At 49.6% G+C, this 26,213-nt stretch overlaps 1 protein-coding gene across 3 annotated transcripts in view; it reads left to right on the top strand.

Moving 5' to 3' along the window:
* The window catches only part of CHCHD3 (coiled-coil-helix-coiled-coil-helix domain containing 3), a 289,840-nt gene that overhangs the window by 56,600 nt on the left and 207,027 nt on the right, over positions 1-26,213 (top strand). For all 3 annotated transcript variants that reach the window (XM_075558684.1, XM_075558682.1, XM_075558683.1), the window contains exon 3: positions 6,797-6,878. In XM_075558684.1, the coding sequence (XP_075414799.1) occupies positions 6,797-6,878 (82 nt within the window). The remainder of the gene's footprint in view (positions 1-6,796; positions 6,879-26,213) is intronic.

Genomic DNA, 26,213 nt, shown 5'->3' with positions numbered 1-26,213 from the left:
CTGCTCTTTTGGCAGTCCACGGAACTTTCCATGTTCTGCACCAGTACCACGAGTCAAACACATCCATTCTTTTTGCTGTCTTCTGTATTCAGTGCCCAGCTTTCACATGCATTTGAGGCAAATGACAATCCCATGGCTTGGGCCGGGATTTTAAACTAGCCTGTGAAGATCGTGCTGCTGCTGCTGCGGTGTGTTGTGTTGTGTTGTGTAGGCCTGGAGCTTCCTGGAAGCACAGGACAGAGTAGAACCTCTCCACAGGGTCCACGAGCCCTTAAGCTTCATGGGAGCACAATGCTCCTCTCCCAGAAACAGAAGCTCACCGCCCCCTAGAGTACCTGTTGCTCCCCCCGCCCCTCCCAGTTGCTGTTGATAATTTGCAGGCCGTGGGGTCTTTTCCCTTGTGGAGCTGCTGGGCAGATTTGATCTGCTGACCTTTCGCTGAGCAGCCAAGTGCTTAACTATATTACACTACCACAGCTCCTTATGAATATCACAGGCTGTACAAAGTTGAACTTGACATGACATCTATCAGTGAAACAAGAAAGAGAAGTGGAATGGGGGTGGGGTGGGCAGTGGGGAGAGGAATCCTGAAGGCACTGGCATTTCCCTAAGAGACAAGCTGTAATTTTTGTGATTAAAAACGGACTGAGATTATTTCAGAAGTACTGTGATGGGACTGGGGCTTGGAGCCAAAGGAGTAGGTGAGGAATAGGAAGGGGAGGGAGCTGTCAGCCGGAAGCTGGCTGTGTTTCTTGGAGTCCGTGGGAACCGGAAGTCTCGTGGTGATTGCATTTCTAGTCTTTCTGTGTTTTCGTGAGAGTAGGGGGAGGGGTCTGCTAATTCATCCTGTCCATCAGTCATTTCTACCCAAAGATTGACGTTTCAGTGTATTCTAGCACCTCCCTCCCATCCCTCCTTAGTTTAAGCGGTGCTTGAAAACAGAAAGTTGAAGATACATTTTCCAGTGTACAAGCCAGGTGAGGTGGGGGGCCTTTACGCTGTGCTTTCTCTTGAGGATTAAGACCTAAGCCGACCCGCTGATGCTGAATTGGTGTGGACTCGTGCTCAGAGAGAGTGGAACTGCTCCTTGCGGTCCCCGAGACTTGGGTCTTTATGAGAGCGGAAGCCTGCTCTTTCCCCAGCGGCATGGCTGCTGAGTTTGAACTGCTGACCTTGCAGTTAGCAGCCAACACTTATCCTTCTGTGCCACGAGGGCTCCTTTCTGAGAAGTTAGACCGTGGAATTCACCGTTCCTAAGCCAATGCTTTCATTCAGTGGAAACCGTCAGCAATCATGTCCTCGATTGCAGCTGCCAGGAAATCCTGTGACGTCTTTAGTGGGAAAACGAGCGGCTAGAGACCCCTGTAAAGGTTGTTAAAGGAAAGGTGTTCCTTTGACTAGGGTCTAGTCGGCCCCAGGCCATGGCCTTTTCAGATTGGCTCCAATGCCTGGGGAAGTTATAGAAACATAAAACGAAAGTAATTTGGATGCATTTGTACCGAGGCGTTGGCAACGAACCCGGAATATTCCGCACACGGCCAGAAAGAACCCCGTAGTCTTGAAAGAGACTCACACCCTGTTTCTTTGAAGCTGCGGCTTTGCCTCACTTTGGGCACTTCTTGGAGCGAGGCCTCATCGCTGGACCAGTGCGTCGCGTCTGGTCCAGCGACACCGGGTGAAAAGGAGACACGTCCTTTTAGGTGAGATGGTGTGACACACAGTGACAACAGTGGGTCCATGCATGCCACCTCCCACCACGATGGAGCAGGGCAGCACCACCGAGAGCCCCACGAGCTGGGCGGACTTCTGCCGCCGTAGTCCACGTAGGAGTCCTGGAGTTACTCCTTTCATCCTGAATTCAGCTTGTTAGCTGTAGACATTTAGAGGTTGTGTGTGTGTGTGGGGGGGGGGGTGTTGGGGAGCGCTAAGGCAATCAGATGATTCCCGGGGCATCAGAAAAGTCATCTTTGGACTAGACACAGTATCTGTTTAGACGATTGTTTATTTGAAACCAAGAGAGGAGGGAGGAAGGGGGCTCATGGTGATGAGTTTCAGAACAAAGAAAAGTTTCCAGCTGGATTGTGGTGGTGGTCGCACAACTAACCCCCTTGATGTGGTGAAACCACTGAAGTCGACAGTATGGGAATGCTACGTCAGCAACACCGAACGGCAGGCAAGCAAACGCAAACAGAACCAATCACGAGCTTCTGTCAAGCAGAGGCGTTTGCTATTCTTTATCATAGTGTGGATAAAGGTTCACACCTGCCGTCACCCGGCAATGGCGATGCCTGCCTTTTCTCCTGGGGCAGATGGGCATCGCAGTGTCAGCTGTACGTCTTTGACAGCGTGCGTGCGTGCATTGAGAGATGTTTGTCATCGAGAAAGAAAATACTTTCTGCGAGACTTGGTTTAAAGCACAGGACCAAGTATGTGAAGAAAGCATCCTTTCTGGTCTTACAAACATTTGAAAAGAAATGGCGTGCCCGTGCTGGAAAGCCACGGAGCCATTCTTCCTGGGCTTGACGGAGAGGGCTTGCACGCACACCGCTTTCTCGCTTTCCCATGTCACAGACGCCACCCGCCTCCGAAGATCTGCTGGCCAACGCCCCGGGCTAGCGGGCACCGCTGGCCTTTGCTGTACCGCGCTCTGGGTAGCCCGTCCTGAAACACTGACCTTTTAGTTTAATCTCAGTTTTATTTGAGAGAACGTTCTGCTCGTGAGAGCCGCAAAGAGTGTTTTCCGAAAGGCCATTTTACACCGCCATCTCCACATGGTGTGCCTGTCCTCTCTGCTTCGGAGCAGGTCTATCGGAAGAAACGTATTGTTGCTTTCATGTATTCTATTGATTGAAAAACAAATAACAGGAAGCTTACATTTGCTCAGAGCCCATTACCACCCTGGTTTATTTTCCTGCCTACGCGGTGATTTGCTCTTTGGGATTTTTTTAAAGCCCTTCGTGCTTGGTCATGTTTTATCTTTTGTTGTTTTAAATTCTCCTTTGCAGCTAAGGTAATTACTTTCTCATCTGTGACCTTGGACTTAAGAGACCCGAGAGTTCAGATGTTTTTTCCTCCCCCCTCCTACTTTTTCTGGAAATTGTTGAGACATTAGAAAGTCAGCCTGGCTCTGGTCCCTCGGACTGGTATATAGGTCGTGGTGAGGGTCGCCTGCTTGACCTGCCAGCCGGTGGGCACAGATAGGTTCTAGGAGCTGTTGGAAGTATACCTGCTCTGTCCATTCCTAGTGCCTTCTTCCTGCCCTCGCTCAGCACCTGTCATGGCTCATCAGAGTGGTACCCAGTTCTCTGCATCACCTCATCCTAGCAGGTTTCCCCCTGAGCCGGAGCCCTCGATGGGTTGTGAAGGTGCCGGTTGCTTCATCAGCTGGCTCCGTGCTTCCCACCTAGACCCGCTGCAGGAGCCCAGCACCAAGATAACCAAGGCCAGTGCCATCAAACGATGCCGGCTCCTGTTGACTCACTCCCGCGTTCGACAGAGTGGAAGTGCCCCTTGGGGCTCGCTCTCTTGGCTGTCATCTTCACGAAGTACATCACCAGGCCTTTTTGCTGGGTGGGTGTGAACTGGCAACCTCTCAAGTACAAGCCATTTACAGCACCAGGGGCTTCTGAGTTTCCAGATAGGGCTGGGTTTTTTTTGTCTGAGTGAGTTTGCTGTGTTGGTTGGAAACCATCTAGGGCAGTGGTTCTCAACCTTCCTAACTCCGCGACCCTTAACACAGTTCATGTTATGGTGACCCCTAACCATAAAATTATTTTCGTTGCTACTTCATAACTGTCATTTTGCTACTGTGATGAATGGGGCGACCCCTTTGAAAAGGTTGTTGGACCCCCAAAGGGATCACGGCCCACAGGTTGAGAACCACTCATATAGAGGACTCCGTGTGGTTCTAGTTATGCGATTGACCGTGTGTCTGTTCAGCGGTTAAAGCTGTGATGCCACGCTCACTTCAGTTGGGGTGTTCGTCTAGACTTTGCCGCCTAAGGAGCTGCAGGCTGCATGCCACTTAAAGACACGGATTGCCGCCTGGGCTCTCTTAACCTGCGAGGCGGTAGAGGGAGACTTGACGCTGGCCATCTCCTTGGTGCTCACCGGCCAGCCTGTCACCCTCTGCAGAAATGCCAGCTCACGTCTCCTGGCCACTGTTCAGTTGTGTCATTGCCTTCTGTGGTTGAGTTGTGAAAGTTCTTTACAAGTCCCCTGTTCATCCAAGGGACTATACGCTTGACTTAATATTTATTTTGTCACAGTTTTTGAATGAGGGAGCCACAGCTTGGGCGGTGAATGGATGTAGGGGAAGTCTGTGCAGCCTGCAGCTGTGAGCCATTCACTCTTTTCAAGCTTGATCCATGCTATGCCATGAATCCGCTTCGTGTGTGTGTGCGTGTGTGTGTGAGTGAGAGAGAGAGAGAGAGAGAGAGAGAGAGAGAGAGAGAGAGAGAGAGAGAGAGAAAGGAGAGAGAAGAGAGGAGAGCGAAGGGTGGGAGGAGATTGGGAAACAATACTCCATGGTCGGACTGCATCATATTTTGTTCATTCTTTCATCCATCAGTTGGACATTGAACTTGTCTTCACTTGTAGGATATTATGAGCAGTGCTGATATCAACGTTCTGGTACAGGTTCTTCTAGAGGGAGAGGTTTCAGGCTCCTGAGTGCCTCTATCTCCTGTACCCAGGCGTGACAATGCTGCACCAGATGCTAACTATGTTTAGGATCCAAGTAACTGCCAAGCCATTTTATAGTGTCAACAACGACTCACGTATCCCTCTTGTAGTGCGTGGGAAGTGGCCCCTTACCATGGCTTGACTTTGCCTTTCCCCAATGACTAGTGATGGTGAGCAACTTCTCTTGTACTTAATGCCATTCCCAGGCCAATTCCGCCCTTGTTTAATTGTTGGCATTTGCCTTTTTATTGTTATAAGAGTTCGTTACAAACCTGGATCCAAGTCCCCTGGGAACCATAAGAGATTCGATGGTGGGCTTCGTAAAGTTCATGGAAAAACTCCAGTATCTTTTAATTCCATCCCCCCCGCCCCTTCCCCTCTCCTGCCCCACGTTTTGCAGTTCCTTCATATGCCGTGCTACGTAGGCGTCCTCCTACTCTCCTCTTTCAACAGTTGCATTGGCATGGCGTTCGTGTAGCATACAATTCATTAGTTCAATCACATTAAGAAGAGTTGTATAACCATCATTACAGTCAGTTTTAGAGCATTTTCTTCCATCTTATCCTTATGATTATGAGCTCCCCATTTCCCCTCAACCTCCTCTGCACAACCCCCAAGGAGCCATGGATCCAGTGACTGTCTCTCTGGTTACCTATCCTGGATTTCATGCGCAGAAAAATATGAAAAGAAGATAACCAGCAACAAAAACTAACACGAATAAAAAGGAAAACAGATAAAAACCTCAATGGACAAGAAATCAGAGAGTGTTAAAAACTAGAACAAAGTTAAAGGGGTCACAAAGGAGCTAAGATGACTGAATACCAACCCCCCCCCCCCTTCTTGGATTGCCTTTTCTGTGGGTTGATGACATCTGTCTGCGGCTATCTGTGGAGATGCCCATAAGGCACGCCCCCTCAAAACCTCTCATTTATCTCCCTTGCCGTTGCCCACTGGCTGCTAAATATTTAAAGAGGTTTCTGTACTCGGCATGGGAGTCTTCCTGAAGCAAGGTGCTTAAAATTGGGGGGGGGGGTGTGTGTCATTCAGTAACGTGTTCCCAGGCAGAGAGCGCCATGTAATCTCAACCAGGTGAAAGAGCAGCGAGGGACCAGAGATTCTGGGGCTGTCTTTGCCCTTGCCCTCTTGGGCATTAAAGAGGAAATCTTGTCTGCTTGTTTCTCATGGAGATCTTCAGGAAGTCTATGAAACGTGTCTGTTTTGCCACACTGTATCCGTAAGGCTGTTTACACACCATACCACACGGAATCTTCCCATCGGAAACACCAGATGCTTCCAATCAAAGTCCCCGGTAACTTACTACCGTCCAGTTTGCCCTCAGCTCTGGTCTGGGTCTCTCTGTAGTTACGGACACTGGAGTCTGAATTACAGGTATCCATCCCCTACCCCTTACCCCCCAAACTTAAAGTTTTGAAATTACTGCCTTCTCTTTTCTCATAAGTTATGGGCAATACAGATGGGTCTCTCTGGGTGCCTATTGAATGCTTAGCTATCAAAGTGGTAAGAGTCGGGCATCATTTTCCCTCCTCAAGTCCCTCCCTTTATTAAAGCCTCTCCTGCCCTTCCTGGCCCTTGTCACATACTAACGATGGGACATCATTTTAAAGGATCTGGACCGAATGACTGACTCAGTCCCCACCAGGCAGTAAGCAGCTTCCTGAGTTTATGATACATTTTGGCAGGTGTAGAAATTTCTAGGTCACCAGGGAGCTCTTGATTAAATTATTCTTGAAGGACACTAATTGGCCTTTGCCACAGTGCTTAGGTAGGTCCCAGGAGCCCTGGTGGCACAGTGGCTAAGCAGGCAGCGGCTAACTGAAAAGCCAGCGCTTCCAGGCGGCCCACCAACAGCTGCTCTGTGGGAGGAAGGGGTGGCAGTCTGTTTCTGGCAAGATGGCTCGCCTGAGAAGCCCTCTTGGAGGGCAGGTCTGCCCTGTCCTGCGCACTGGGATGGGTCGGAATTGGTTCTTGGCAGGTCCTACCTCGGAAAGACTGTCTACTACGATCAAGCCTTGGGTTCACTTTCTGATTCTTTGGTTTGTTAGCTTTTGGAAGACACCTCATTCTCTCCCCTCTCCCTCTTTGTTAATCCTAGTTTCTGAAGAAGACTTGAAAAGAAGAGTGGCCGAGGAGCTGGCACTGGAGCAAGCGAGGAAAGAATCGGAAAGGCAAAAGCGGTGAGCTTTGTGGTTCCTCCGGGCATGTTGGCGGACCTGCCAGTTACCACATCTCTGTAGGGAAGAACGGTGCTAATCAGAATCATGATTTGTCTGTGGCTGAACTTTGGGCTGCCTTAAATACAAGTGGATAGCCTGGCTGTTTTACGGTTTGTATTATACTAGTAAAGCCGCTAAGGAACCTTGGTTGGTGGTGCAGTGGTTATGCATTGGGCTGTTAACTGCAAGATCAGTAGTTTGAAACCACCAGCCACTCTGTGGGAGAAAGAGGAGGCTTTCAGCTCCTGTAAAGAGTTTGTTTCAAAGACCCACAGGGGCAGGTCTACCCTGTCCCATAGGGTCCTTAGGCATTCAGAATCAACTTGATAGTGGTGAGCTTTTTGTTTTGTTTTTTGTTTGTAAAGGCCCCATGTTGCCCTCTTCCTATAGTGGAACTTAGTTGACCAGGCAGACCTTGGGTTGGCTTCCAGACTACCACAATAGGAGCCAGTATTGTGTTTTGGGTTTCCCAGTCCATATAGAATTTATGTCAGCTTTGTACTCTAGGCCCTTAAGTGCACAGTAGCACACTGGAAGAGTTGGAAACACTGGGAGAATGACCACATGGGACACAGAGGTGTGCAGTGAGTGCCTGCCATTTCACAGAGATGTGAACAATGGCCCCGGTAGGTTGTCCCAGACCTTGAACTTGCACGGCGTCTGTGCAGAGCACTGGAGGGGAGCGCCGTAAAATGAGGCCTGCCCGACTGTCCTGTCTGTAGGTCTCAGTAGTGTAACTATACAGTGGGCGACAGGTGGGCTGCTCACCACAAGGTCAGCAGTTCAAACCTGCAGGAGAAAGGTCAGCTTTCTACATCGTGAAGATTTACAGCCGTGAAAACCCCAAGGGACAGCTCCACTCTGCCCTGTAGGAGAGCTCTGAGTCATCGTTGGGAGGGTGGCAGTGAGTTTGGTTTTGGAGTGTGGTTTTCTCGACAGGTGATAAGGAGCTCTTTGAGGGACCTCTAAGCCATAGGTTCTCACACTTAGGTTGCCTACTGCCCCCTTTTGAAAAAAATGAAAAAAATACATAGCATTCCCTTGGCAATGGAATCGTACTGTAGCCCTCAATCCTGGGTCGGTTGTAGGTCTCTGATTCTGCGGCAGCCCTGTCCCCCTCCGCCATTTCCTCCATGCCCCACCAGCAGTATTGGGCCTACATTGGGCCAAAAGGCTCTAGGCATTTCTCAGGGTCCTTCCTGTAAATGAGTGTTTATGATGGAAACGGGGCAGTCTGGTAAACAATATTGTAATTAATGATGAATGTCCTGCCGCATACAATGCCTGGATTAACAAATAGCAGTCATTAATAAAATCTACTTACTTAAGAAAATTGGCCTGACAGAGTGTCTAACGTCAAATCAAAGCCCTCTATAATATCTTTCGGAAGAATCCCCCTTTAAACAAAAACAGCCGGCCCAGCACCAGACCCACCGCCATGGAGGCGATTCTGAGCTGACCCTGTCCTGCGGAGCAGAACTCTGCGAGGGCAGCGGAGGCGGACACTCTTCGTGGGAGCGGAGAGTCTTGCCTTCCTCTCCAGCGGCTGGCAGGTGTGAGCCTCCCGTGCTGCAGTCAGCAGCCTACCTCTCCCCCTCCCTCGACGCCTGCGGAGACACTTGTGTGGACTGCCGCGTTTCGGCTTCCCTCTTCCACTCTGCCCGGGGAAGGCCCCGGGTGTATGTGTGTGTGTGTGTGTGCAGGCGTGGGAGACTGGGCGCATTCAAACGACCTCCGCGGGGCCCGGAGGAGTCTACTGTGGCAACCGCTTATCTTGGCATGCTCGGCAGGCACGCGCATCCTTATGTGCTGGCGTACAAAGTCCACTTGTAAAAAAAGTTTTTGTTTTTTTAAATGGGAGAGAGGTGAAAAGTCGGACTTTTTAAAGGGTTTTCCAGTCTATACTTATTCATAAAAGTATGTATGTATTGTTCCAACGCGTCCCATCTGTGCTTTTTCTGAAGTGTGCTTCTAACACAGCGCATTCCAGTGCCACCAGTGTATGCGGATCATTTCTGCTCTGCATGGCACATACGCGCCCACTGCCCAGGAGGAGAGGCTCTAGCCGTGCCCATGTGGATCCTGGGTTGCCTCACTCTTGCCAGCGAATGCTGTGTGAACCAGGTGTACACCTCGCCTCTCAACCTCCTGGTCCCAGGGCTGTGAGCATAAACGGAACCTTCTTGGGCCTTATATTGTACATCTCTTGAATGGAAGCCTTTGTTGGAACAGTATTCTGCTTAGACAAATGCCCCAGTGGGTTGGTTACATGATGAGCTGTTAGCTGAAAGGCCAGCTGTTCGAACCCACCAGCCGCTCTGTGGAAGAAAGATGAGGCCATGTTGGAAAGTCAGGGGGTGGGGGTGGGGAGTTCTATTCTGTCCCACAGGGTGGTTATAGTGGGGGTGGATTCGATGGTAGAGGGTAAGATTATGTCGATTTGCATGAAACCTGTGGGACAGAACATGAAATTCAGGATGGGACATGGGATTCTTGGGGACACTCTGTGTGTGTGTGTGTGTGTGTGTGTGTCTGTCTGTCCGTCCTGAGGTTTGAAAGTCAAAATGTGATTAGTGCAGGGAAAGATGTCTCAGTGCAATTTCAGTGGTTTCCCATGCAATCCTGTACAGTTGTTTAGGCGGGAGAGGTTGGGGGATCGTATACTTAGATAGTGACCTTTAACTCTCCCCCACCCCGAAGAAATTCAAATTACCACTTTGATTACCAAGCAATCAGAAGCCATGCATTCTGGCAGAATTAAAAAATATCATTTTATTGGGGGCTCGTACAATTCTTTTCACAATCCATAATACATCCATTGTGTCAAGAACAAAGGTACATTTGTTGCCATCATCAGATTTTTTTGTGTGTTTGAGATTTTATTATTACTTCTGTGTGGTTTTATTTTAATCAAGGCTTTTGGGTGGTTCTTGCAGATTGATTGGGCTTATTACGTATCACACAGGAATAATATGTTTTCCTTTTCGATTTTGGTCATCCTTTCTTCCCAAATGATGCAGTGTGTTCCACAAGAACTTTTGCCGCCCCCCCCTTTTGTTATTCAACTGCAGTTTGCTCTGTGTCCATCTCTAGAAGGTAAAGGACAGGTGAGGTGAAGAGAAGGTGCGAGTGAGAGCCACCTTCCTGTCTCCGGGGACTTGGGGCTGGCAGCCTCACTGTGATGAGACAAATGTGTATCGTTAAAGGATTTGTTGTCTGTCACCTTGAAGGAGGGCAGAGGCAGGTGGTGGGCAGCCTTTTTATTATCCCCCCCGCCCCCCCCCCCAAAAAAAAGGCTTCAAGCCTTCCTTATGAAAACTTCCCGTTGTCAGATCCCGGTAAGAAAGCGTGTGTTCATCTATATCATAGTTCTTAAAACGAATCAATAGCTATCTTTTTTTCTCTACCAGAAAAGAAGCCTGCAGGAAAAGCCTTGGGGACATTGTATGTGCATTTGAAGCACCTCTTTGAGAATCACGGAGCCCATGGTGCTGGGCTGTAGCTGTTGAGTGAATGAGAGAAAGCCTCGTCAGCAGTTTAGAGAAGTGGTTTTGGTACTTGTAGGGGTGTGCTTACCAGATCACCTGGTCTCCCCTCGGAGGCTCCTGTGCCGGCACGCAGCTCTGAGCATCCCAGACTGGGCTCCTGTAGGTGGAAGGAACCCACCTGTTCATAAAGAACTTTGGACATACGCTTGATTTGATAATTTTCAAATGTTTTTCAAGTATAGTCATTTTATCATATAATCTTTATTATTCTCTCACTACTATTGACTCAATTCTGACTTACAGTGATGTGTGTGTGTGTGTGTGTGTGTGTGTGTGTGTGCAAGCGCGCACAAATCCTTACTTGAGCAGATAGCCTCGTTTTCTCCAATAGAGCTGCCGGTGGGTTTGAACCACTGACCCTACAGTTAGTCCAACGCCTGCCTGGCAGCACCATGATTTTTATTATAAGCCCATTGGATTTCCAGGGCTGTACATCTCTACAGAAGCTGACTGCCACAGAGCAGCTGGGGGTTTGAAACCACTAACCTCTAAGTTGTTAGCCAGGCTTTCACCCCTTGTTCCACCCGGGCTCTGTTTACAAAGTCTCACATAGAACAGTAGCGATTTGACGGGCAGCCCTGTGTAAACGTGTGCCACAGCCTGTGGCTTCATTGGGGGCAGTGAGCAGCTTGTTGGCAAAGCAAAACTCTAATCTCATTGTCATCCAGTTCATTTGACTGATAGCGACCCTATAGGACAGAGCAGAAATGGCCCTGTAGGTAGGTTTCTAAGAGTGTTAATCCTTACAAGAATCGGAAGCCTCTTCTTTCTCCTGCTGGTAGTTTTGAACTGCTGACCTTGAGATTAGCCACCCAAGGAGTAACCCACTATGCCACCAGCATGATCTGCAAATTATTAAGAGAGTCTTCCTCAGTATAGACACCCAGGTATTTGTTTCCTATTAACCCCATTTCCTCCCTGCCTTTCCCCCTTGCCCTTGCTTTACGCTCAGGACTGCGTTCCTGACCGCATCTGGTGCTCTTCAGTCAGCAGTTCCACGTCCACTTCATTTTGCTGTCGTTCAAGCCGGCCTTATCCATTTCACGGGGCAGCTCCTTCCTGTGACTGACCATTAGAGCGGGTTGGATCGTCCAGTCACATCTTCTCACTTGTTGGTTTTCCTCTAACTCAGTTTCCTCTCTGTTTGGTTCCATGGCACTGCATTGGCTCCCTACCCCTGATTGTGTCTGATAAGCTGACTGGAAGAAAACCCAGCAACAGCTATGTCTGCCGGGGAAATAGGGCACAGTGGCTACACACTGGCCTGCTAACTGCAAGGTCAGCAGTTCGAAACCACCAGCTACTGTGCAGGAGCAGTCAGAGGCAGTCTCAGAAACCCAAGGGGCAGTTCTACCTGACTACAGGGTTGTTTTGAGTCGGAATTGACCCGATGCCAGTGAGTGAGTGTGAGAGAGTCAGAGACCATGGAGATGCCCAGGGGCTTAGTCAGGCGCTCTTCCTGACGGCATGGCCGTAGCTGCTCTCCCAGGGCGCAGGGCTGGAGTCCTTGGGACTGGTTTCTGAGCTCTTGGGTAGTGGTGGAGAGTCCTTATTGACACTTTCCCCCTCAGAACAATCCAGCCTTTTCGGGTGTGTGTGTGTGTATGTGTGTGTGTGTGTCCTCCACAAGTTGCTAAGTAACTTTTCCACAGACTGTTATTGCCAGTCACCTGCTTTGTCTACCCATTCCTGTTGAGTGTAGGTCAGTGACTGAGAAAGGGGCCCTGGGAAAGCTTGAGTGGGTAGCACAACCAGGAGCCGACAAGGGTCTCCCCCGCAGAGCCCCGCCCAGCCATGCCGCTCATGGTCCTGCAAAGAGGCCTGCCGCTCTCAGGCTTAGCTGAGCTCCCTTCTGCCTGTTGCAAGGGCTGGGCACCCTGAGCCGTCGGCCTTTGATTTTGTCTCTGTTCTATGGGCTGGGAGCCAGCCCTGCAGCCCTTGTGCGAGTGTAGGAAACCTTTGAGCATCCTTCCCACGCATGAGCCTCTGGACGAGAGCCTCCGCTTCTCCATTTGTTGCGTAGACTTTGTTCTGTGTCTGCGACGGAAGGTAGGTAGCCAGTGGCCTAAGGGTCAGTGCCTGAGTTCCGATGTCCAGATTTAAAGGCAGTGGCTGTGAGGGTGGCTCTCGGCCTGGCAGACTCCTTAGCCCTGGGCCTACTGGCAGCCATCTGTTCAGTGGGGTGCCCACGCAGGGAGCCCAGCACACCCTCCCTACCTTCCCAGTGTTGCCCAGAGAGCCCTCAACTGAAAGGCGCGTAGGCACCATGGGTCCTAGGGAGATGTCCGTTTGCTCCCAGGATGAAGATGTGGCATTCTGCTTGCGTAAACATGTCCCTTTGGAAACTCAGTGGGGCAGTTCTGCTCCATCCTCTAGGCTTGCTAGGCGCCGGGATTGACTGGGTGGCAGTAGCTTTATTGTTACTACGTATCTTTTGTATCATGGTCGAAGTGTGTTTATAAACCATCACAATCAGGCCACACAATTCAATGTTTCGAATTGATTAAGAAACGTGAGCCGCTGGGACTTCTGCCCTTGGCACTGGCCCTGGGATTCCTGCACCGGGCCGATAGGACAAGCGGAGAGCGTTTTCGTAGCCCCGCTGCCGCGCTGTTTCCAGCTCCGTCCCTTCGCCTGCACCGTCTACCTTCTCCAGACGAAAACCGCTTCGTTAGGAACATTTTTCCTGCTGCCCCATTACAATTTTTCATGTGATCTTTGTGTCAGGATGAAGCATAACAATAGAGGGTAACTATTCCAAATGTTTCCATTAATGCTGTGAGAAACAAGCGGCTTCACACCTTCTCGGATCAGCTCATCTTCCTACCTTACCTCCCTGATTCGATTAGAACCAAAATCTTTGAACAATCGTAAATCCCAGTTGCCTTTTGCTTTCCTGATGGGTTGATGGATTAAAACCAAACCAAGTCAAAACAAAACCAGAAGAGTCAATTGCAGTCACTAATTGAACGTGGAAAATGTCTGTTCATTAAAAAGCCATTATGCAACAGTTTTCTGGAAATCTTCTATTATTCCTGCTGCGCCAGGTCGGTTTACTTAGACAGGTCATTCCTCAAGCTACAGCGATAGGGAGAGTGCTGGGTTGTTTAAAACGAAGGGGATGTGGTTGGGTCCTGTCGAGTCTGTTCTGATTGCCGCTGACACAGGAGCAAGAGGAGGTGTCCGTCCTGTGGTTGCAGCCACGCTCTCTTGTGGAGGGTCTCTCGCCCTCTTTACTCCGAGTCTCGCTGCTTGACCTTCCCCAGGGACCGGTCCTTCTTGGTATCATGTCCAAAGTCAGCCTAGCGAAGACCTTGCGATTACACAGAAGCATAAACAAAACACATCCTCTCCCACTCCTTTCCCCTCTAAGAGCCAATCACACCTTCACCGCCCAAACAGAGCCCTGTCCACTGCCTCGGGGTTGGCTTTTGACCAGGACGGGATGGACAGCACAGGCGAGGTTTCCCCTAGGGTTTCCGTGGCTGTATGTCTTTACAGAAGCAGACGGCTCGTCTTTGTCCGGAGGGGTGAGTGGTGAGTTCAGCCCTCCAGCCTTGTGTGAGCGGGTGAACACAGCCACCGATTCACCCTGTGGAAGCATGTTCGTAGCGTTGCGTATCATTTTTTTAATGACAGTATCAACGACGATGAACACGCAGTTACACTCGATGCCCCTTTTTTTTCCCAGTCAGTGTTTATAGGTCTCAGATAGGCCCTTGAGTAGACTTTACCCAAGACAAGGAACACAAGGGGACTCCTCGTAGTCGGAGCCAACAGTTGTTAACCCCCTGCTTTGTCCCCAGGCCTGGTTCAAGCACTTTGCACATACTGTTGAAACTCCGGTTGGCTGAGCCCTGCTGGTGCCCGCCTGTCGTAGCTGAGGGGCAGAGGGCAGCTGCTCCGGTCACAGAGCCAGAAAGTGGAAGCGTTAGGGCTGGAGCCCAGGCAGAAAGACACGCTCACCATCACTGGACGAGGCCACAAAACAAGACACCCAAACCCGCTGCCCTCGAGCCCATTCTGTCCGACTCACGGTGAACTGAGTTAGGATTTCAGAGGCTGTAGATCTTTATAGGAGCAGTAGCCTCATCTGTCTCCCTTGGAGCGGCTGGTGGGTTAGAACTGTTGACCTTGTGGTTAACGATCTACCACTCACCGGACAGCACCACCAGGAATCCCTGTATGAGGCTGCCACTCTGGCTCTGGAACTCTGCGTCTTAATGGAGATGCTGCCTAGCCTCTGCCTGTCTGCATGTCCCAGTGAAACGGTTTCCAGGGGCCATTGAAAGCTGGTGTGGTCTGGATTCTTGCAAAGTCAGCCTGGTCCCGGGAGTGGAACTCATTAAACCAGAAGTTTAGTTTTACAAAGAATTTGCAAATCCAAGGCCTCTCTTTCGGTGTTTAAAATTTTTAAAAAGTTTTAATTCACTTGATGATATTTTTGAAATAAAACTGTCATAATACTGTCAAATAGTGGGTGAAGATACTATCTCTGTAGACATTGTGTACTTCTTTATGAGTACATCTGCCCACTCTGCCACTGAAGTTTTATAGAGCGACCGAAACGGAAAAAAAAACCTTTAGCCACCTTTCGGTCACCTTTATCATGTGCCCAGTTCAGGTTGGTAGGACTTAAAACTTACCTCAAACGACCAAAAGAGAAGGTCGCAGGAGGTTGGCTTTGTGAAAGCCGAGAGTACCTCAGAAGTTTGATCCCGGGGCATCCTCTCTCTCGTCCCTCCCGTTAACTCACACTGGTGGCACAGCAGTTAAAGCATTCAATTGCCAACCCAAAGGTTAGTGGTTCGAACCCACCGCCTTTTCTATGGGAAAAAGAAGTGTTCTTCCACGAAGGTGACAGCTTTGGGGACCCTGTGGGGCGGCGCTGCTCTGTCTTCCAGGTTCTCTGTGAGTTGGATCGGACTCAGCAGCAGTGGGTGGGGCTCCGGTGCCTCTGCTTGCATCTTCTATTACAACTCCAGGCCTGTAGCTCAGCATCTTCACCCATATCCAGGCTCAGCTAGGAGCGATGTTCACCCCGCAGAACAGTGTCTGAAGACGTTTTGAGGGGAGGGGTCCACAAGTTGGGGATCCTGTTGCCATCTTGGGTGTGGAGGTCAGGATGCTGTGCACTCATCACCCCCCACCGAGAATCCTCCTCTCCAACGGGTCAGTAGCACTGGGCTTGAGAGAGCAGCCTCAGACGTTACCAACTCTCCCCTTGTACAGAGCCCCTGCAGGGAGGTCCCCTTGGTGCCTCCGGCCCTCAGCGTCTCAAGGCAGTGTGACTGTGTGTTGACGAGTGTGCGCTGTGGTGACCTTCCACTCTCACCCCCCATCTCTTGACACACCTGCACAGAACATCCCGGTCCTTGGGCTGTCTGACCCGTTGGCACCCAGTGCTCTTTGCTGACAGCCCTTGTACCCAGGTCGTGTGTGACCAGCTCCCTCTCACCATTCCCCGGCTGCTCGAGTAGCCCCCTCGTGAGGCTGTCTCCCAGACCGCTGGTACAGACCAGCAAGCCTCTGCTCACCTCCAAGCACCCCGTCAGAGGGCTTAGGGCTTTTCCTGTGGGTTGTTGGTGCGTTGGGTTCAAGAGGTGCCCTGAGCAGCGTGCATTTATGGTCCTGGACACGTGTGGGTCCTGCACCCGTAAGATCATCTCTTTCCCTCGAGCAGTCTGGGCCCACTGTGGCCCCAGCGGTGGCCAAGCCCAGCTCATGCCCCCCCTGGTGCCACCTGTGCCACGTTCCAGGGGGCTCCTGCAGATTTATTGAGCTAAAGATTGTCTTGTACGTAGTGCCCTCTTGTATCTGTCTTCCCACTACCTTGAAACATGTTTTTTTTCAAGCGCTGTGCACGCCTGTCTTTTCCCCATTTCCCAGCCGTGTGAGCAGAAATGACACGTACTCAGTAAACCCCACTCCGTGCTCTGCAGACACGAACAATGCAGCTACCAGCCAGGGAGCAAAGTGAGAGAGAAATGAAGACCAATATTAGAAAAAGAACCCTTTGGGAAGCCGTGCACAGCAACACGTTATATTAAAATCGATGCTGGGGCTCGACCCTCTGTGCTCCTGTATATTTTAGAGTTGGCTATCGATTCTCCTTCAATAACATGTTTATTCTAGCTTACTGACATCAGCCTAGGGAGGCTAGAAAAAGCAAAGCTCAGGCCATTTGAATGTGTCCACAGTGTGTCTGATGGCCCACTGGTCGTGTGTGTGTGTGTGTGTGTGTGTGTGTGTGTGTGTGTAGCAGGCATCGTCCTCAATCAACTTCAGGCTCGGAGAGGTGACGCAGGCAGCAAAGTGAGTTTCATGTGCTTCCCCCTTTTATTGACACTATTTCTGGTTTGAGTGTCCTCCGGCTCCCTATATGTGCAGGAGACCGAAAAGCCTCAATTTGATTGATTCCCCGCCCCACCCCTCCCCAGCCCCTTCCAGTTCTGTAACCCACCAGGGACATTTGATGACATTTCTATGCATGAAGACAGGTGTCTTTTACTGTTGAACTTAATGGAAACATGTAGATGAATCAAAAATCCCCTTCCCTGCGGGGTAGCCCCCCTCCCCATTCCTCCTTCTGTCACCTCAGAGACTGGTAGTCATTGCTTGTCATCGCCTGGAGCCAGGTGAGCATCATTGGGGGGCTCGGGCCTCCAGGAATCTCCTGCCCTGTGCACTCCTCGCTTCCAGAATTTTCCATTAGGGAAACGCAGGGTTCATTTCCTCATCTCATTCAGACGATTTCCCCGACAGCACAGATACTAAGAGGTTTCTGGAGCCACAGGAAGAGCTTGGGTGGTACACCTGGAAAGGTTAGGCTGCAAATGGCAAATTAAATGAGATCCAACCTGTAGAACATCAAGCTAATAGGCTGGGAGAGATATGGGATGCTTGCTTCTAATTCAGTTTTAATATTGTTTGTGGGACATCTGATATCGAGTGTTGAGAAGCCAGACAGCAATTCCAGGAAGGCTGTAATGAATTAGAGGACATTTTTGAAAGGGTGAGTAAATTAATCAAGAAGCTAAAAGAATCTAGAAGATTGGGAGACCTGCATTGTAGCAACGGGGGTCCGGGTGGAAGCCACTCAGTGAAGACAGCCTGGGCTCCCCAAGGAGGCCCACAAATTAAAGCTGCTCCCAGTCCCTGGCGTCTTTCAGTGTTGGCGAGGCGCTATATTGCTGGTTTTATTTAAAAATTAAAACGAAGAGAAGAGGTCATAGCTTTGTCCTTCAAGCCTTCTCCATTCTCCCTCTGAGTCACGGTCCATTGCCATGGCTACAGAGTCCCATTGCTTACCCCACCTCCTCCCCATGTTTCCTTCCCAACCTCTGAATTTTGTCTCGGGACCACTGTTGCTCTTCTGATCGTAAGTGGTTGATTAATGTTGGGTGAGCTCACTTCTAGACACAAAGGGTTAGGGGCGTAGTTTTGAAGGCCCCCCACCAGTCTTTATCCTACCAGTAAATTTAGCAACTTAGGGTTTGGTGTTCTCGTCTACCGGGAGTGGTAGCCGACCACTGTCTAGCCTTCTGGCCTTAGGACTGTGCAGACGGGTCCTCTCACGGTCCTTGAGTTTGAGGGACTCGTTGTTTCCATGTGCCTTTCGATTGTGTGTGTGCACATGCCTTTTAGATGGCCCCTCACGGTTTCATGATGCAGCTGCCGTTTCTGCCTACATCCGGTGACCATCAGTTCCTAGACAGTCTGTAGTCACTTCTTGGTGGGCCCTGGTCTGCTTTCCTTAGCTCGCCCATTGAATCTTCCCCGTCCCTAGGAACACCCCAAGATAAAAGCCAAACCTTTAAGGAGTGTTCCCAGAACACGGAGTAGTTTCTTTTTGAAGCCCCAAGGAACAGAAGTGATACTGCTATGTCCTTAGTGTCTTCTGATGAGCTCCTCGATTTCTGCTCTTAAGGTGGATGGTGAACATACTTTACCACGAGCGAGGCCTCTCCTTGGCGCTTCTCGATCACATATTTGCGCTTCCACAGAAATGGTTCGGGATCTTTCTCTGCTGTGAGCTCCCTCCATTGTGGAATCGCCACGTATCTGGATTAATACGACGGGGTGACTTCTAAGAAGCAGCATCTGGTGCCCAGAGGTTAAACAAAATGCTACAGCTGCCGATTACCGTCGACAAACCAAGCCGGTTAGCTGAGCGCCGCCGTGAGCCCCTATCTTTCTCTCCTCCCCCTCCAGGACCATGGCTGTCTCATATCTGCTCATCGTGGCTGGTAGTTCCATTTGTCTCGGATGGGTGGTTGGTGCGGATGGGTTGTTCTCGTCTCTGAACAAACAGCACCAAGGGTGAGACGCCTAGGACGTTCTTGCCGGGACATTTGTCTTCTTTAGGAAGTCAGCATTGCTAAAAGGAAAATGGCATCTCCGCTGCCGCAGTCCAGAGTCACAGGCGCTCTGCCGAGACCTGCCCACGGCCGCAGAGGTGCAGTGTGATCGTTGCCTGTTTCTGGAATTCTCACGATGGCTCTCTGCTCCAGGCAATCCGTTACTGAATTGCCACAATTCTGTATTGTGTCGGAAGTGCAGCGTTTGTCCTTAAAAGAAGGTAAACCATTTCCAGATATTTCCAGCCTTGAGGCCAACCAAGGCCGGCCAGGTTGCTCATACTACTTAAGTGTGTCCATAGTAGTATCAGGCCACTCATCCACCTCTGTAAAGATAGTATGACTTGCCTTAAGTCTGCTACGCCCACTCTCCCCCCTCACCCCCCCCCCCCAAAAAAAAAAGGGAGAAAAAGGATAGAGGTTGAGGTGACAGATCTTTTTTTGAAACATTTTATTAGGGGCTCATACAACTCTTATCACAAGCCATGCATATACATACATCAATTGTATAAAGCACATCTGTACATTCTTTGCCCTAATCATTTTCTTTCTTTTTTTATATTTTATTAGGGGCTCATACAAATCTTATCACAATCCACACATATACATACATCAATTGTATAAAGGACATCCGTACATTCTTTGCCCTAATCACTCTCAAAGCATTTGCTCTCCACTTAAGCCCTCTGCATCAGGTCCTCTTTTTTTCCCCCTCCCTCCCTGCTCCCCAGTCCCTCATGAGCCCCTGATAATCCACAGATTGTTATTTTATCATATCTTGCCCTATCCGGAGTCTCCCTTCCCCCCCTTCTCTGCCGTCCGTCTCCCAGGGAGGAGGTCTCATGTGGATCCTTGTAATCAGTTCCCCCTTTCCAACCCACTCACCCTCCACTCTCCCAGCCTCGCCCCTCACACCCCTGGTCATGAAGGTATCGTCCCCCCTGGATTCTCTGTGCCTCCAGCTCCCATATGCACCAGTGTACAACCTCTGCCCTATCCAGTCCTGCAAGGTAGAATTCGGATCATGGTAGTTGGGGGAAGGAAGCATCTATGATCTGGGGGAAAGCTGTGTTCTTCGTCGGTACTACATCGCACCCTGACTGACCCATCTCCTCTCCTAAACCCCTCTATGAGGGGATCTCCAGCGGTCGACACTTGGGCCTCGGGTGAGATGACAGATCTTTTGCAAAGTGAAATGGGTGGCTGAACTCGGGACTGAAAAATATTCCACTGCAGACACTTTCTTAAACCTGTGTTTTATTTGTTTCTTTGCACTCTGTACGTATCTAATTTTGACAGTTCTTTTTATTATTAACAGGAAGCTTGGTGGTGAAGTGATAATGCATTGGGTTGCTAACCATAAGGTCAGCAGTTCAACACCACCAACCGCTTAGTGGGAAAAAGACGAGGCTTTCTGCTCCCATAAAGAGAGCAGAATCCACAGGGGCCGTTCTGCCCTGTCCCGTAGGGTCCTATGAATGGGAATCGACTTGATGACAGTGATTTTTTGGTTTGTAATTAACACCCTCATTGCTTGTACTGTTAGGGTTGGCTTTTCCCCTTGTTTATTCCGCACTGGTGGGAACTTGGTGTTTGTGGCAGCTAGCAGATGCTCAGGTCCAGTTTAGTGCAGGGGCTCACCCTTGAGTGAACATGGTCATGTCTAGGGTGAGTGTGTGCATGTCACCCTCAAGCTGAGCGATGCATTGCGCAGCGATGGCATTGAGAAATGCAAGTTTCAGTTTGGTTATGCATTGGGCCATTAACTGCAAGGTCAGCAGTTCGAAACCCCAGCCAGGTCCTCTGGAGAAAGACGAGGCTTTCTCCTTTTGTTACGAGTTAACCTTGGAAACCAACGGGAGCAGTTCTATCCTGGATTTCTGTAATAATAAAGCTTTAACTATATTTTCCACGCCCACTTCTTCTCAACATGCAGACTGAATAAGGACGGTGAAAGAATGTAGCTCTGCCACTGCCGTCCCTGATTTCAGGTAACATGGTGGACACTCGCTCTGTTTGGACAGCCTCTGTATCTATGTATAGGTTTTGCATGTGCACAAGTACGTGTTCTGGCATTTTCATTCTTCACAGTGTTAGCCATAGTTTGTGTTGATTCACTCGGTTGAATGCCTGTGCCTCATGAGTCAAGCACAGGTGAACATTTTCCAGGTATTCTCTGATTTCAGCCAAGATCCATGGGGGTGTCAGCAATGGTAACCCTTGATCTTAACATTCTTTTTTGAGTCTGGCTTGAGTTTCCAGCAATATCCTGTCAATTTATTGCTGGCACTGGTTTTTGAATGATTTTCAGCAAAATTTTATTTGTGATCTGACCGATACTTTAAAAAAAAAATTTCCGCATTCTGTTAGGTCACCATTCTTTGAAATGATCACAGATAGGGATCTCTGCCAGGCAGTTGGCCAACTAGCTGTCTTCCAAATGTCTTGACATAAATAAGTGAGTACGTCATCAGTATGTTGAAACATTTTAATCGTTACTATCAATTCCTGGAGCCTCGATTTTTGGCTAATGCCTTCACTGCGTCCTGGACTTCCTCATCACACGCTACCTCCTGAAATGGGCCCATGTTCACCAGCTCTTTTGGTCCAGTGACTGTGTGTTCCTTCCACCTTCATTTGATGTGTGCTCTTGTCATTCAGTCTGTTGCCGCCGAATCTGTCAGTCAGACAGCTCAAAGCTTATTTGTTTGACTTGCACTTCTTCCAGCTTGAGAAATTCCCAACCCGTTTCTCCCTTTTGGTTTTCTGACTCCTCATCTCCGCCCGCTTTGTTGTAATTGTGATCGATGATGTTGTTAATAAGTGCCGTCCAGGCCTTAAAGTGATCCTGTGTACCACAGACTAAAACTGCTGGCTGCTGTGCCAGTCTCCAAGTTGGCACGGCTTGGGTCAGGTGCTCCCTAGTCTTCATTCAGATGGATGGATGGATTGTGTGTGTGTGTGCATATATAAATGAATATGAGTTTGTTTTGCTTTTATTTAGTAGCAAATTCTCATACTAATTTTAAAGGCAACTTTCAGATCTAAAACTCTTCTAATGAAAGTCATTTTCGTTAGGATTAGCCAAAGATGATAAAGGGTCTCCGTGTGTGGGAATTGACTTGATGGCGATGGTCTTTGCCTGTGCTTTATCCTGTGGGTTTGGAGTTTCAAAGGGTTCGAAGTTAAATGGCTTTGTTGAGAGCAAGTCTTAGGTCCCCATCTCATCGGTCTTTAAGCAGTAATGTGTGAGCTTCAGGTTCAGGGGTGGGAGGCATCAGGTAATGGTCAGGTTGCAAGTTCCCGAGTGGAAGGCCCGTGTCTCCAGAAGTGTGAACCAGAATAAACGTGACCCTGACCGCTGTGAGCTGGCATTGGAATGCATCCTCTCTGCGAGGAGCGAGGTAAAATTGGAGTCTGCAGCAGCCCCGTGGTACTGTTCCAGCGTCACTTGGGAAGTACAGTGCTGGAATCATCATTCTGTCCATTTTGGCCAGCGTGTCGCTCACAGATGAACACAAAAGCGCAATGTGGTTGGTGCTCGCTATTGTTGACTTTGCTTTCAAGAAACAGTGGTGTCTGCCCTGTCTTCCTGCGGGACAGGCCCAAACCCAGAGAGGTTCATTTACCATCCGTAGCCCATTTGAAAAGCAAACAGGCCCCTCCCTGAAGGGCATGTTTGCCAATTCCTTACTTTTCAGCCTTGTAAATACGAGCCCCGGGGGGATCTGTAAGACTGTGATAGGCGCCTTCACGGTCCACCAGCCGTCTTCTGCAGGCCGTGGCACACATTGTCGTGGACCCACTGGTCTTGCCCGGACAGCGGCTCCTGAGGTTCATCTTGATTAGTTCCATCATGTAATACTCCTTTCATGTTTCTCAGGTTGGTTTTGTTTTATAAACTGATGTGTATCGGTGCCACATGTTGCCTGCCATCTCTGCGCACCTTGTGTCTGTGCCTCCCGACACATGCTTGGGGATCAGGTCCGGGCTGCATTTCCCCCGAGGCCCTGGCATTGCGTTTCACCCGGAAGAGGAAATGAAAGTGTAGTAACAGCGTCCCATTTCCTTTCCCATTCTTTGCTCAGTCGCTCTTGGCAAGTTAATGTCACGGCAGCATTTCCCACCCGTGCGAGCCTCTCGCATACGCAGCTTTCGGGAGGCAGTCCTTAGTCTGTGACAGTAAATGGAAGAGCAATTTTAGTTATGGTTCTATAGGTATTTGAAAAGAAAAAGAATTTGTGAATGTGTCGTTCCTATTTAAATAGTACTCCTATTCTGAGCTAATTCTATTAAGGCAAGCTAAATATGAGTTAGAAATTGAAGCAAGTGTCGTGGCTTCTAATAGACGCATGAATGGTGTTTAATTCCCCCCCACCCCCATTCGCCTGCCCAGTGCGGCTCCAGACTACCTCCGTATGAAGAATGCTCTTTGTGAAATACTGTGTACTACAAATAGTTTTTTTCCCTCCTGTTTTGATTGTTGATAGGAGGAAACCCAAATTGTAGATTTCTCTTCCTGTGGGCAGGAGCCCCAGTGGTGCAGCTTGTCAAGCTCTCGGCAGCCGAGAGGAAGGACCGGCAGTCTGCTTCCACGCAGGTGGAAAGCCCTGGAGACCCTCTGGAGCAGTCCTGCAGGGCTGCTGGGATTTGGAATTGAGTCGATGGCAACAAATGTCATTAGAGTTGGTTCCGATTCTACTCTGGGACAGAGTAGAATTTACTGCCCCTTTGGGTTTATGAGGTTGTAAATCTTTATCGGAGTGGAACACCTTGTCTTTCTCCTAAGAAGCGATGGGTGGGCTTGAACTGCTGACCTTGGGGTTAACAGACCAATGCGTAACCCACATGCCAACTATAGTCAGATCACATCCATTTACATCAGCAAAGGGAGAAGCAGGGGTGGCCAAAAAAGATTAGGTAGAGCTGACTTGAATTTCAACTTTGTGTTTTTGTGATTTGTGGCCTTGAACAATCATCATCGAGCCTCCGTTTCCTCAACTACAAATTGGGTTAGTAATACTTCTACTTGGCAAGTTTGTTTTCAAATGGAGATGAGATAAGGTAATGCGAAGTATCAGGCTCATATTAAAGTTTCAGCCCAAAACATGTGTGCTTTCAGAGAACCCTTTTCTACCCTTGGTCCGAAGAGGCCATGGAAGTGATGGTTAAGAATTTGCCTCAGCTTCCCTGGGATTGAATTCCTGGGTTACTAGCTCTAAGACGGAGTCCTGGTGGCCTAGTGGTTTGTGTGTTGGTCCGAAAAATCCAAGGCGAGCAGTTGAAAGCCACTCGTAGCCAGCTCCATGGGAGAAAGAGCAAGCTTTCTGCTCCTGCAGTGAGTTACTGTGTCAGTTGGACACTGCCCTATGGCGTCACTGCTATTTATAACCGACTCCTTGCGGGGAGTTTATTTGGAGTCTGAGGCACAGAACCTTGGTGGGTTGTGGGTTAAGCATTGAGCTGATACCGCAAGTCAGAGGTTCAAACACACCTGTTGCTCCTCAGGAGAAGGACGAGTGTCTTTGAGCCTGAAGATTTAAGGTCTTGCTTACCCCAAGGGGCGTCTCTGCTCTGTCATGAAGAGTGGCTTGGAGTGAGGCGTGACTGGTGGCAGTGATTTAGTCCTGAGCCCATAGAACAAATGAATGTCGGGGGGCGGGGGCAGTGTCCCCGTCTGTCAGGCAGAGCCCAGCAGTAACGTTTTCCTGGGTTGTGGACACAGACTTGCCTGGTGCATTCTCGAGCCCCACTGTGGGACTCACCCGGAATCTGGCAAGCGCCCTGAAAAGGTGGCTATCCACCCACCTTCCCCAGCAGCCCACCCAGCCATTGCCAGCAGGTCATTTTGCCTGATTGTACGGGCTGACCCTTCTGCAGGCTGCCTCTTCTCGTTTCGTTTCCACGTTCTCGCTCATAGGAGGGGAGCCCACTCTCCGGGGGTGGGACTGTAGGGAGGCGGAGAAGCCCCATTCCAGGTGACCAGTCGAGCTCAGGAGTGATGGACGAACTGGCCTGGGCGTCACTGATTGCCTCTCTCCACGGGCCTGTCTGTGTCGCCTTCCATAAGCACCGTGTGAAAGAATGGAGATTTATATTTTTCCTTATCAGAGAAACAGGCAAATGTTGTTTTTAATTCCAGGGCTGGCCCAGGCTTACCAATGAGGCTTTTGTTCAGACTCTTAAGTCCACTTTGTATGTAAGGTGTAACCATTGGATACGGTTCACATTTCAGGTCAGCTCAGCTGTTAGTGCCTTTCTTCATATGTGGTGTATCGTGTAGCTCGTGCGTAAAGCACAGAAAGAGACACTGCCAATACGAGGGAGGACGTGGTGGGAGTGGAGACCTGAAGCCCATCTGTAGACAGTTGGACATCCTCTCACAGAAGGGTCACAAGGAAGGGACAGCCAGGGTGCAGTGTAGCACGGATGGAACAACATTCCTCTAGTTCTTTAATGCTTCCTCCTCCCTCCTATCATGACCCCAGTTCTGCCTTACAAATCTGGCTGGACCAGAGCATGTACACGGGTACAGATAAGAGCTCTTGACACACAGAATCCAGGATAGAAAAGCCCTCAGGACCAATAATGAGAGCGGCGATTCCATGAGGGTTGGAGGAAGGTGGGGGGAGAGAGGAGAATCTGATCGCAATAATTGTGGTTTAAGTTCCCCTCCTTATTCCCAGGGGGGCAAACACAGAAAAGTGGATGAAGGGAGACAGCGGATGGTGTAAAATATGGAAAAATAATTTATAAGTTACCAAGGGTTCATGAGGGTGGGAGGGCAGGGGTGGGAAAGAGGAGCTGATAACAAGGGCTCAAGCAGAAAGAAAATGTTTTGGAAGTGATGATGGCAACATATGTACAAATATGCTTGGTACAATGGATGCATGGGTTGTTATAAGAGCAGTAAGAGCCCCCAATAAAATGATTTATTGAAAACAAAAATATTGCCAGATATTCAAAAGAACATAATAACAGGGTAATCCTAATGCTGGGCACCCGGTTGTGGATCGGGCTGCCGTGTGAAGCCACCAGCCGCTCTGAGGCGGTCTCCTCCAATAGAGTTGAGGTCCAGCTCCACCCTGTCCTACTGAGTCACTGTGAGTTTTGGAAATTGTAGTTTGTGTCTGTTTAATTCCCAGTATCATAGGCTTTCCTGGGGGTGCTTGTAGCTGGGTGGCAGACGCTTGTTACCTGAGAATCGCCAGTATGTATAAACTTGACTTCTAGCTCGTACAATGTTTCTCTTTGTTAATACAAGTTTTAAAACGGATGTTGATGCTAAGTGGTCGGTTCCTGTGGAGCGGAGCCCCCAGCCCCCTTCTTTCTTTGCTCACTGATAAAATCAGTTTTCAGGGCCAAGAGGCTCATTGTCAAGTCCCAGA

The sequence above is a fragment of the Tenrec ecaudatus genome, chromosome 9 (genome assembly GCF_050624435.1).
Source record: "Tenrec ecaudatus isolate mTenEca1 chromosome 9, mTenEca1.hap1, whole genome shotgun sequence".
Lineage (NCBI taxonomy): Eukaryota > Metazoa > Chordata > Mammalia > Afrosoricida > Tenrecidae > Tenrec > Tenrec ecaudatus.
This window is presented reverse-complemented; position numbering and strand designations above follow the sequence as displayed.